Here is a 13575-nt window from a genome sequence, read left to right on the forward strand (position 1 = left end):
GCCCAGTGTCATGTGACCATGGGTTCTAGCACAAAATAAATCTGGGCGTTCGCTTCATGTACACAGCAAATATCTGCCAATATTCTCCCCTGGGTTACTTACCACCTCAGTCCATCCACCCACACATTTTGATTTCTTGTTATTTGAAGCATTTAATGCAAGAATGAACTCTACAGCGTGCCCTCTCGTCTCTGCTTGGGCTGCGTCTGCAGCTGATGTTCAGTGCCTGTACTTTTGACCAAGACCCACACGCTGTGAAATAAAGCACTTAGGTGTACATCTATCATAACATTATCATAATCATGGCTGTTTGTGCCATCTTTTTTGCTTTTGCTTTTTCCTTCTCGTCAAGCATTGAAGCAAGTGAACACGCCTGGCATGTGAAACTTTTTTAGGTGTCGAGGCATAATGACAAACCAAGCCAATGTGTTCAATACAAGATCCAAGCTTTCTGTAAACTTTTTGTGGAGAAAAAAAAAACGAACTGTGTTTCTTTTCAAAGGTTCTGAGATGAAGGTCTTGGTGGCCTGCCGAACTCGTTAAGGTCCCTGAGTGAGGCGCAGCTGTGCCAGAGAGGTCACTAAAAGCTGCATCTCATTTCACTGCGTTATTTTCAGTCGAGATTTAGAAAGACGCACAACCCGCAAATCTGGTTTATGTCGCCCTCCTGTTCCTCCAGTACCCCTTTATCATTACTGCTTGAGATGCCAAACTATGAAGGATCTGATGCAGGGAAAATGCTACAAGGATGGATGGCTCTTCCCGTAATTACAGACTCTCTCTTATCTTTGGGATGGAATTAAAAACACATTCCATGCAGACAGTCTCAGTACTGGCCTGCGGGAAGCAAATAAAAAGAGACTGCTGTTCGAGAATTGGAGAGGACTTTGGCAGTTTGATTAGAAACCGATGTGATCACGCTGCACGTTATCTGACAACGCAAAGAGAGTGACAGAAGGAGGCTGCAGAAAATGCAGAATAATGCAAACCACGTAAGAGAACATGAAATATTCTTGAAAGGCATATATATATTTTTTACTTTTTTAATGGAAAATAGTTTTACTTAAAAACAACCAAATACATGTACATATCTACCATTGAAAAAAACACAGCATCGCATATTATTTGCAATAAAGCAAATACCTGTTGCAACAGCAAGTCTTCGCTGCTAAAAAATAACCACAAGATGTGGTTTATCATCTCAGGTTTCTGCCAAATAAAAGTTTCACAAAAAAAAATAAAAAATAAAATAAAATTGCTTACAGCCAAAATTAAAATCAGTATACAAAACCCATTTACAAAAATGTTTTATTTCTTGTGACAGGCTACCATTTCTATCATTACAAATATACAGCTTTTCAACTTTGTCAATGATGTTTTGAGGTATGATACAATGTGAAATTTGCATTATACAAAAATAAAATTATAAATTTATATATAAAAAGTATAAATGTGACTGTTAAAAATCTTTTTCAAATGGCAAAAATATCATCATGAGCAAGAAACAATTTTACATCTAGCCAGCCAACTTTTTTTTTCTTTTTTTTTTTGTAGTCTCTTTCCAGAATACTCTGGGGTCACTTTACTTGCCGTCTGGTCCAAAGATCTCCACACATCCAATGAGAATGGACTCCACTATTTGGTTCTGGTACACCATATTGACTTCCATGTTTCCTAATTCAAACTCGGGCCACATGAGAGTCGGTCCAAACACAATGCTGATGCCCTGGGTTGACATTAAGTTTTTCTGTGACTTCGTCAAGACTCTGTAAAACAGAAAAACACAGGATCATTTATGTAATACGATAGCAATGAATATAGTTTTTTTTTTTTTCAGAAAACATCTCGTGAAGATCCTTAATGGAAGAACTGACTACGGCATACAAGTACAATAATTTCCTCCAAGCTTAAAGTGTGCACGTTTCCTGTCATAAAATCCTACTTAGAATGTCGGTGACGGACCATCGGCAGGGTGTTTTTGAGGACTTGTGCCTGGTCTTTGGAGGCATCTAAGCGCACTTTAAGCAGAATGCCTCTGAGCTGAGGTTTGGCTGTGGTGGAGAGACAATCAATACTGGTGTATTGGAGGACTCTTAGAAGGAGCCAGATTGGAGCCCTCTGGCTCTGTTATGGGTTGAGGCCTGGAAAGGGTGGGAGGGAGGGATTGTGGTGGAGGGCTGCCTTCCAAGTTGTCAACGGGATCCTGACTAAGAGGTGGGAAGCAGGCTTAACATTTTGAAGTAAACTTTGTACGGTTTTACAGCGGCCCAATTCTGAAAGGTACTGATTAGGAGTGTGTTGGGTTTACTGCATTCACGTATATTGTACCGTAGTGTAACTGACGTCCTGTGCCATCTACATTTATGGTCACATCTATCAAAATAATGGTCTACAATTATGCAATGCAATTCAACAATCTATAATCCCTGTGTTGTTGTCAAAATACTCACGCACAGGCTTCCTCAGCAAGACACATTCAGCTGTAACAAGGTAATGATGGTGCTACATGTGACGTCCCTTCGCGTGTGTTATTGAGACTTTGGGAAGCCATTTCAGCTGAGAAACACAACTTAAGAGGCAGGCCAAGCGCTCTCAATAATTCCCCATTAATGTGTATAATTAACCTCGGCCATTTCGTTTCCCCTGTACATCACAGCTAGACGCTTGTCCTGCCATGAGCATTTTAACCTAATTAGCGCACTATGATGTAAGGATCTCGGCTGCCATTGCTAATGGTCTGCTAATGATCTTAAGGAGAGAGACTTCATTTCCCGAAGTGATTTTTCAAAACATTAAATATGAAGCTTTTTGTTGAACCTTTTAGTGTTTTTTGGTAATTATGCCACTGTGTCACCACTATATACATGACCCCCACACGTCCCCCCCCCACCTTCACATTCATCTCTGCTATCAGTAATGGGAGATCGATTAAAATCATGATAGAAGCTTAATTACAGTCATTATCATTTTCAATTACAGTAGTATCACATATTGGGAAGAAGTGCAATACGAAGACGCTTTCTAGGAGGCAAAAAAAAAAAAAAAAAAAACCCTGTAAACACATGCTATGTCATCAAAGAGAACCATGTAAACCAAGGAAATGACAGTCTTGAGCATATTTAAATATTTTATATATAAATTATATAAAATGCACATAAAAAAAAATAAGCATACATATTTTTTCATTTTATTTTTTTTCTATTTTTTTCCCCTCAAATATAAAATACAAATAAAAAATAAATGTAAGTGTACATATATATTTTTTCATTTTTATTTTGTTCTAAAATAATATATAACATATATATATATATATATATATATTTATAATTTTATATAACATTATTATTATTATTATTATTATTATTATTAAAATAATGTCTAAAATAATGTTGGATATTAAAATATTATTTTTAAAATATAAAAATAACGACTGTCACCAAAAATGACAGTCCTGAGCAGCACCTAAAAATATTTATATAAATATATATATATATATATAAAATGCATATAAAAATACAATGTGATTATTTTTTTTAATATTTCTGTATTTCTGTTTCTCTCTTTCTGTGTGTTTGTGTGTTTATAATACGTGACCCTGGACCACAAAACCAGTCATAAGGGTCATTTTTTTGTAATTGAGATTTTTTGAAAATAAATAAATAAGCTTTCCATTGATGTAGGGTTTATGATAGGACAATATTTGGCCGAGATACAACTATTTGAAAATCTGAAATCTGAGGGTGCAAAAAAATCTAAATATTGAGAAAATCGCCTTTAAAGTTGTCCAGATGAAGTCCTTAGCAACACATATCCACTCACAAAAATAAATTTTTTATATATTTATGGTAGGAAATTTACAAAATATGTTCATGAAACATGTTCTTTACTTATCCTAATGATTTTTGGCATAAAATAAAAAATAAATAAATAAATAAATTTTGACCCATATTATGGTCCAGGGTCACAAATATATCCATTATCATTTTTTGATCAAAATCTTGTGTTAAAATAATATCTATCACCTACTTATCCCCAGATTTGTAAGAAAATTTATTTTTGTACACCTCATCTAAATTAACTCTTTCAGTAAAGAAATGTGTTGATTTGGAAAAGGGAAGGATGCAATCTGGTCCTCAGTATCTGGGTATTTATGGCAAAATGCGCTCATTAAACCATCAGCTGACTGAGCCCAGTGAAGTTGCTCTGGTGTCTGGGTAAGGGCCAGGCTGTGGGCAGCTTGACCGGAGGTGACTGCGTTATGCTTGGTTGAATCTGACAAATCATTGATATCCCGTACATAAGCCGACGTGTACGGCTCAAGATGCCAATGGTTATTAATTAGCATCTCGTTTGCAAGCGGGGCATGACAGGAAATGGAGGATAGCACACAATGCCGTCATTCCCCGCCTAGGAGGCCAGTGCTAATTGGGTCAGCCTAACTGGCTCCTGAAGAATCATGGGACGAATAATAAATTGAGGTGGGGTGGGGGTTACAGAATCGCTCCAAGCTTTAAACTGTGTCATTTTCGTGTTATAAGACGACGGCCTTGACTGAACTAATAAAAGAAAGGCTCGCTATTATCAAGGGGGGCTTGAGCTTGATTTTGATTTTCCACAATATTTGCAGTTTGGGCATTCATTTTTTTTTATTGTTTATTATTATTTCCTGTCTACAGGTCATAAATTGTGCATATACTGTTGTGGATATCAAAATTTGCACAGCAGCACTTCTCTGCAATCTAATTTAAGAAATACCAAACATAGATGAGAAGAAATTTCTTTTTTTTCTTGGCTTTCCTGATCAGAGGTTTCTCCAGGTTTCTTTTCCAGCACAAAGGCAAACGGAACCTTGAATTACTAACAAAAAACAAAACCTGTGGCCTTTTAAATCACTTGTGGTAAACGGGAAATATGAGCGGTGGTGACAAAACCTCCCACAAAAAATGACATAAATAGCACTACTGAGCAAGTGTACTGTTGAGAAAATCTGGTTGCCTTGACCACATCATCACAATGCGAGCACACAACTGGTTATTGAATCCAGGCTCCACGAACCAAAAGAAAAAAAAATGAACATTGGTTCCATGCGGGCAAAGAAAGCGCCCACAACAAAGAGCTTTTGACTTTCACCACTTTTTAGATGAGCCAAGTCAGCGCAAAATATAACCTACAAAGGCATTACAGTAGGAGTTCAGAGAGCCTCTTCAGTTAAGTATACCTGTTTTAGAGGATAAAAGACAGGAAGTGTACAGGCGAAAAGTGACGTTTGAGCAGATATGGAGCTAAAAGCTGCCAACATACCTGACAAAACAAGCCAATTATGTATGCATTATTATCAATACCATTTTTTGCATTGTACCATAAGCTGCATGGCACCTAACCTCATTATTCTCTCTTCATCTCACCCTGGACTTCAAAATGACTACATTTGTCTTACAAAACATATACAACACACTTTAACCTAATTCACTGTGACCGCACATTCCTTGACTTTATTTATGGGAAAGTCATCCTGATATTTAGAGAGGGAAAGCAGTAGACAGAAACAAGTATGACTTAAGTGAGAATATAAAATAAACAGAACCACATCACTTGGCCAGGGTGTGGTACCCACAAAGCAAAGCACTGTGCTTTGGATTCGAAGCACTTTATTGCTCTAATAGTGAGAGAAAGGAGCAGCGAGAACGTCGCTGTGGAGAAGGAACAGACTTGGTGGCACTACAGGGATTTTCAGTGTCACCACAAGTTCCACTGTAACAGCTTTTTAGTAAGCAGAATAAAAGCTGAATGAATTTTCTAATGCCGCCATTCAGTGAATTTGTGGTAATGCTTTAGTCTCGTGCCTGTGTGTAGATTTGACTACAAATTTGGAAACGGTGCAAAACCAACAATAATTCCCAACTATGGGGGCACTTTGTTGATGCAAATTGCAAAAAAAAAAAAAATGCAAATTGCAAAAAAACAAAAAAGCAAGTTCAATACAAACCTGCAGTAATTAAATATATAATAATACAACTACTATAATAATATAATATAATATAATATAATATAAGTAAGGAATAATTGACGATGGACCGTTGAATTATTAGAAAATAATGTACACCCGAGGTGGTAATGCACCTCAGGTGTGCATTATTTTCTAATAATTCAATGGTCTGGAGTCAATTATTCCACTTATACTATGGTTACCACACCTCAAGACATTGTTCCGATGTTGTATTTAAAGACATTTGTCAGGTTTTTGTCCTTAAAACACTCTAAACACTCTTCACCCCAAGCCTCTGTTGCTAATTCCAAAACGTCATTTCAGAACTAGTAACGGAGGCTTGAGCCATTGATAGCAGACAAATACAGTTATTAACGCAGTTGAGAGAGAGAGAGAGAGAGAGAGAGAGAGAGAGAGAGAGAGAATAAGCATATGTGAATTAGCCTACCTGAGTCTGTGCGTTTCTTATGACAGCAGTGTCTCTACTAATTGTGAAATTGTAAGTTTATCTGTCTCAAGAACCACACGAAGATGTAGCTTTTAAGCTGCTAAAATATTTTACTGATTAATTCGTCAGAGCAACACATTTCTGTGCGAGTGTGTGTCCGTATTGTATGTGTGTGCGTTTGAGAGAGAGAAAGTGAGAGAGAGCGGGAAAGAGTATGTGCTTTTCAGACACAATAAAACGTATTTTGTGGCAAAAACCATGACAATAATTTGTCGTTTTTATCCTATTGTTTACTATATTTATTTTCTCGGTCAGTGTTGCTGTGGGTTTTGTTTCTTTTGCAGTTGTAGGCTGTAAGGACCTTTTGAAATAACTGAAAACATTTGGCGAAGTGATATGGAACTGTATATATAACAACCTTGATAGATTTGTGGGGGTAAAACAAAAAAATCTCAGTACAAATCTAGAATAATGACATTCAATAATAATAATAATAATAATAATCAATATTAAATGTTAAAAAATATTCAGAATAATGTTTAAAATAAAATAAAATAAAATACTAAATTTCTTTAGCTGTGGCAAATGCATTTATAAAACTCATGACCTATGTTATAGGAGAGGAGGCAGCAGGTTTGCGTTGCATTGCGTTTACCAGAAATACATTTAAAAAAATCATCAAGCTTTATCATGGAATGCAGACCTAGTTGTCTTCAGCACATTTTCAGACTCTCAGAATATCATCTAGAAATCGACTGTCGTTCAATGAGTGTGTCTCTCTCAGTCACACATTAGTGTTTTCTGATTGGGAGACCTGGCATGGGCAACCCAACAGACTTTAGCACTAGTGCCAAAGGGCATGTTCCATTGGGGGAAGGGAGGAGGGGGTGCTCATCAATCTGAGATGAGTCCTGTGGCCCTCCTGTGCAGGGTGGTAAATGTGCAGAAGGGTAAAGTGGGATAGAACACCCCTCCTGGGAGATGGAGACTAGCCATATGGCCTTCTGGCTGTGCCAGTAGCGCTATCATGGACAAGGACTTGAGCGTTGACACACACACACTCACACACACACACACACACACACACACACACACACACACACACATTATGGTTCATATTAAGTCCTCTGTTCATGCTGCATCCTGTTTACTGAGGCCTTTCATAGATGGTTTTCAGATTGGGCATTATTTGTTGGTCTCACTGAAATAAACTTAGTAATACATCATAACTTTAAATTTGTATAAATTGGAAGTTCCCTTTACAGTCTAGTCTGGTTTTGTGGTGCACAACATACACAACCTGTGAATGGTAATTAGTAGATAGTCCTCAAAGGGATAGTTCACCCAAAAATTAAAATTCTATTAATATTTACTTCATATAGAAATGTCATTACTTCCTTCATGAAGAAAGCTGAGTCATACACAGCTAAATGTAAAGCCAGAAAGCCTAGCTAGGTCGTTAGATCGCAAGATAGTGTAAATGTCAGTCCTGTGCAATTTCACAACGTAGACATGCAAAAATGAAAAGTAAATGCCTAATGAGAGCTCATATGCTGAGACATGCAAAGGTCTTTTACATTGAGCTTGACTATCATTAGTGAATGGAGCGCAAGATTTCACACCACAGAAGTTTGTGAAAAGTTTGCACAAACTTTCTGAAGCTATCAACAGACATCAGTGAAGCTCAGATAATTAAAACAGACACTGAGAGGAGAATACAAAGATCTAACATCTGAATTTGAAAATGGTCAATTTATTGTGTAAAATGTCTTACTTGTGACTTTTGACAAGAAAACTATCAACGTAGATGGTATCCGCCCACCTAAATGATTCAGGCGCTCCCAAAAAGTCCTGTGGGATCTAGTATTTTGTGTTACGCCCCTGGTTGTGTGTATGGATGAAGACATACCTCCTCAGGTGGTTGAAGAGCAGTTTCATGGTGTTGTGGTTGGGTTTGGGGAGTTGATGGATCAGTTTCTTCATGGCTTGAACCTTCTGTGTGGGCTCCCTAATTTCTGTTGGCAGGGAAGAGATGATGAAATGTTTTGATTTGAGTATTGCTCCTTCATTTGAACCTCTAGGTTCAGAGAGAAGTTAATGTCTTTTCCATCACTTTTTCATTAACATAGCTCATCTAACATCAAAATTTTCCCTAATACTGGACCATTATCCCTCTCTCTATTAATTATATAGACATGCTTGAGAAGGCCACATGCAGAATGTGTCCCATTCCAAAATGCTGACTTACCAGAAAGCCAATATGTAATCGAATAGATTACTCCATTTATCAGATGATTTCTTCTTACTTTCGGTATGCTTAATTGTTAATTATGATCGTTTTAATTTTCTTTCTAACTTGTGTACAACATAATCCCTTTTTAAGCTGCCAAAAAGGAGCAATCAGCATTTACTGTGTCATGCAGTTATAACCTTTATGCAGTTATGAAGCTACAGTATGTAAATATATTTAGTACAATTGCATGGTTATCTGACACTATTACACTCTTCAGCAATATTATTTTGATTCTATGCAATCACTTTAAAAGTATCTCACCACTAGAAATTAAAGATGTTCTAGAAAAATAACCCTGTCCATCTGTAAAATCAAAGCATATACACCCCTATAATGCTGTAATTTTGCAGTCAGGTTTTCAAGTTTCCTACATGAAAGCACATGTGAATGGTGCTAATGGTCCCTAATCGTCAGCGTCCATTAAAAGCTGTTATGCTGTAACACAAGCTGTAACCGGTGACCTCCTGACCCCTCTGCTCTTTACATGTCAGATGGCTGATGACCTCATGGCAAACTCCTGAGAGGCACCAACCTGTGCGCTGACTGTTCTACATCAGTGTCAGTACCTGACCTTTGACACTTTGAAGTTCTCTAAATCCATTATGATGGATATAGCAATGTAGCTGATTGTATTATTTCAAACACTGCTAGTGTAAAGAAGATTGTATGGTAAAATAAGTAAAAGGGTAATTTATTGTTGATAAGACTTTAATTTGGAAGATTAGAGGGTATTTTAATAATTTAATCAATGCTTTTGATCAATATCACTGTGTACCCTGAGCAGATGTTGAAATGGAGCTTTTACGGGGCCACCTGTGTGCACTCCAAACTCCCTCAGGTCAAATTTCACCGTAACGGATTTGTTTAAAAGAGTATTAGCGGACCTCCAAGATTATAAGTCACCAGTTCCTCACATACTGTATATACACCACCATTCAAAAGTTTGAGATTTTTTATGTTTTTGAAATAAATCTCTTATGATTACCAAGGCTGCATTTATTTAATAAAAATACAGTAAAAAATATAATTTTTTTTGCGGCTAAATGACAAAAAAGGATGGTACCTTTTGACATTATACATTTTTAACATTTACCTATGACTGCACAAATGTGTTGGTGCCATTGCAGTGTACATTCTATAAATCCAAAACCGAGAGCATCATTATTTGATAAAACAAAATGCAGTAAAAAAATGTACAATTTAAAATAAATATTTTCTATTTTAATATATTTATTTCTGTGATGGCAAAGCTGAATTTTCAGCATCATTACTCCAGTCTTCAGTGTCACACGATCCTTCAGAAATCATTCTAATATGCTGATTTGGTGCTCAAAAAACATTTCTTATTATTACCAACATTGCAAAACAGTTATGCTGCTTAACATTTTTGCAGAAACATTTTTTCATTATTCTTTGATTAATAGAAAGTTCAAAAGAACAGCATTTATTTGAAATAGAATTATTTTGTAACAATGTAAAAGTCTTTACTGTCAAGTTTGATCAATTTAATGTGTCCTTTATTATTTATTATTATTCATATTATTTAAAAAAGTAATATTTTTCTGACCCCAAGCTTTTGAATAGTTGTGTACACTACTGAATCCTTTACATCGGTACACGGTACATCAAGTACACCAATTCTGTGATACATTTTAATTATTTTTTTTCATACTTAAGACATTTTATATAGAATGCTTACAAATTATCTTTCGAATTACGTTTTTACAAAAATTGCCTCACACCATCAGTTTAAACATGAATACAGGGGTCTACAATATGCTATCGACATTCACATTATAATTTTCGATAACACTTTACAATAAGGTTTCATTTATTAACATTAGTTAACTACATTAGATAACATGGACTAAGAATTAACAATACTTCTACAGAATTAAATAATCTTAGTTAATGTTAATATCAGCATTTACTAATATATTATTGAAATCAAAAGTTGTATTTGTGGTAACACTTTAGTAAAGGGAACACATAAACTATTAACTACAACTTTTCCCTCAATAAGCTCCTAATTTACTGCTTATTAATAGTTAGTAAGTTAGTTGTTAAGTTTAGGTATTGGGTAGGATTAAGAAAGTAGAAGAAGGTCATGCAGAATAAGGCATTAATATGTGCTTAATAAGTATTAATAAACAGCCAATATTGTAGTAATATGCATGCTAATAAGCAACTAGTTAAAAGACCCTAAAATAAAGTGTTACCGTATTTGTTAACATTAGTTAATGCACTGTGAACTAACATGAACAAACAATGAACAGTTATATTTTTATTAACTGATGTTAACAAAGATGAATAAATACTGTAACAAATGTATTGCTCATTGCTAGTTAATGTTAGTTAATACATTAACTAATGTTAACAAATGAACCTTATTGTAAAGTGTTACCTAATTTTCATATGGGAGAGAAAGTTTTATAGCATGCAATTTATTATAGATACTCAAAAAATGCACCATCAAAAGATACCTAGTGTATCTGTATTGATAAAAGAAATTTGCAATGCTGTAAATCAATTCTACACATTTTTAACAGAGCAAAATCTTGTCTGTCTTCGTCTCTCTAAGAAAACATCACTGGTTATTCCTACTGAGGATGGCTAACAGCTACACCATGCTATTCATGGGATGTACCATGGAAGGGAGCTGGCAGTAGTTATGCCCCCAGTCTACTGTACTGCCCAGGATGCCCCCTGGGCACTAATGGAGCAGATGTCTCCGTGTATACACCGCGCTGGCACAGGCTCGGCGAGCAGATGCCCCTGTCAGATGCCAGGTCTGTCAATTGAGCACAGACAGAGACCATGTTCTAGGACACAGAGTGAATCTCTGACCCGCTCCTCTAGGTACCACTAGCAGAGTAACAAGGTTTTGTGCTTTTTAATGGAGTTAGTTACAACGTTAGGCCTTGAAATCATGCAAATGATGCCCTAAACCAATCTAAATAAAGTTTTAACACCATTTTTAATGTCAAGGCCACATAATTAGTGAAACAATGTGTGTTATGAACTAAAAATCCTCACTACAGTTTTCATCAACATTCAGTCATTACTTTATTCAAGCAATATCTTTTTTATGACTTTCTCTTCAAGCATTATCTCAGTGGAGGCCGTTAGCTTTCTTTTGGCTTTGACACTGCATGGCAGTCGGCCTGTAAAATATTTAATCTAGTCATTATTGCTGGCATTATTGCTGTCATTAATTACTTTGCCTTTGGTGGCTAGCATATTGGAGATGGTCCCTTGTCCTGTATTTTGGACAGATGGTGGGACAGTGTCATTAATATAAAACACATTCAAAATGCCTACACCCTAAATCAGCATGAATTCACCATGGTAAGCATTATACTTACAGTGCTCTGATCAAAGAGGATTGCTCTCAAAATGAAGGCAATGTTTTGATGAAGGCATGCAGTGGGCATTCTTAGATCAAATCCATAATGCATGCATTTTTTATTTCATTTTCTATAAAGCTAATGTGAAAGTACAGGCACGCAAACTTATGTTTAAAATATAATATAGTATAATATAATATAATATAATGTAATATAATAAATTAATATACAGTTACAATTTAGTATGTATTTTAATAATTCAAAATTATATGATTTTACAATTGTATGCTGTTTTCACCGTAGAACAAAACCTGATCCTAAGTGATTACGAGATAAATCTGGTGTACTATTTTTCAAAATATTTTTTTTTTTTTTTTTTTTTTTAAGGTGTCATTAGTAATTGCTGTTAAATGTGTTTTTCTGTGGTTAAATGACAAAAGATGATGTTACTTTTTGACATAATACTTCAGATGAAACATTTTAATGTACCTATGGCGGCACAAATGTGTCATTGCAGTGTACACTCTATAAATCAAACTGAGAGCATCATTGTTTTATGAAAAGAGCTGATGTACAGTAAAGAATAGATGTACTTTTGGTTACAAAAATCTGTGAATATAATCCAATTACAAACAATGAGACCATCTTTACTGCAGTACAGCTTTGCTTCTCAGGATAAGCCCATCTGCGAGCTTTGTCTGCGGGCTTCTTTAAGCCCCGTCAAGGCAAATATTAGCACACTGCAAATAGTCCTGCAGGTTATGATTAAGATTTTAAATGTATCCCAATTGAATACTTTGCTTTATGAATAACAAAGTCTTAGAGGATCGGCGCTGTAATTTATTAAACATGAAAAACTTCTTGATGAAATATAGAGACTGGGAAGAGATTTATGCATTTGAAAATATTTCTGCATGCTAGCTTTGCATGGCAATGAGGCCACATTGCACAAATGAGGAAAGCTGCATAGAATGTACAGACTTGTGATTCACACACTGCAGTTTGAACTGTCAGCTGAAAGAGCATAACATCAGAACAGGCAAACAATTATGTTATGACAGATGTACTGTCTGACGCAGCTCTGATTGGCATTATTTCTGCACATTTCACACTACCATTGTGACAAGTTTCATATGAAATAACATTAAAAGTCAAACTGGAAAATGTTACCATCTAGTTTTTTTTTTTTTAAATATGCAATTGGTCATCTTCAAATGTGATATAACGATACAGTCCATCTTTCCAGATTACTACACAAACGTTGGATTGTGTGTGTGGGCCCGGAGAACAAAGCCTCCATTTGTCAACAAGTATGTCTTCACTTTGTATAACAAGGCGAGCTTGTCTATTGGACAGGTGGCAGGACAATGTCGCTAAGATACCAGGCAATATGAATAATAGATTTAGTCCATCGTGAGCCAAGAGCTGGTGCCTGCCACATCCACAACAGGCACTGAGTGAAAAAATGGAAAATTAGGCCAACTGTTCACCTGAGGACCCT

General features: G+C 35.9%; 1 protein-coding gene across 4 annotated transcripts in view; it reads right to left on the reverse strand.

Annotated features, from left to right (window-relative positions):
- Window positions 1–1027: 1027 nt before the first annotated feature.
- Window positions 1028–13575, reverse strand: part of arhgap15 (Rho GTPase activating protein 15) — a 90090-nt gene continuing 77542 nt past the window's right edge. For all 4 annotated transcript variants that reach the window (XM_051906494.1, XM_051906496.1, XM_051906495.1 and 1 more), the window contains 2 exons: window positions 8344–8449; window positions 1028–1766 (listed from right to left, as the gene is read on the reverse strand). In XM_051906494.1, the coding sequence (XP_051762454.1) occupies window positions 1583–1766; window positions 8344–8449 (290 nt within the window). In that variant the 3' untranslated portion in view covers window positions 1028–1582. The remainder of the gene's footprint in view (window positions 1767–8343; window positions 8450–13575) is intronic.

This window comes from Ctenopharyngodon idella, chromosome 9 (assembly GCF_019924925.1).
Source record: "Ctenopharyngodon idella isolate HZGC_01 chromosome 9, HZGC01, whole genome shotgun sequence".
NCBI classification, from domain to species: Eukaryota; Metazoa; Chordata; class Actinopteri; order Cypriniformes; family Xenocyprididae; genus Ctenopharyngodon; species Ctenopharyngodon idella.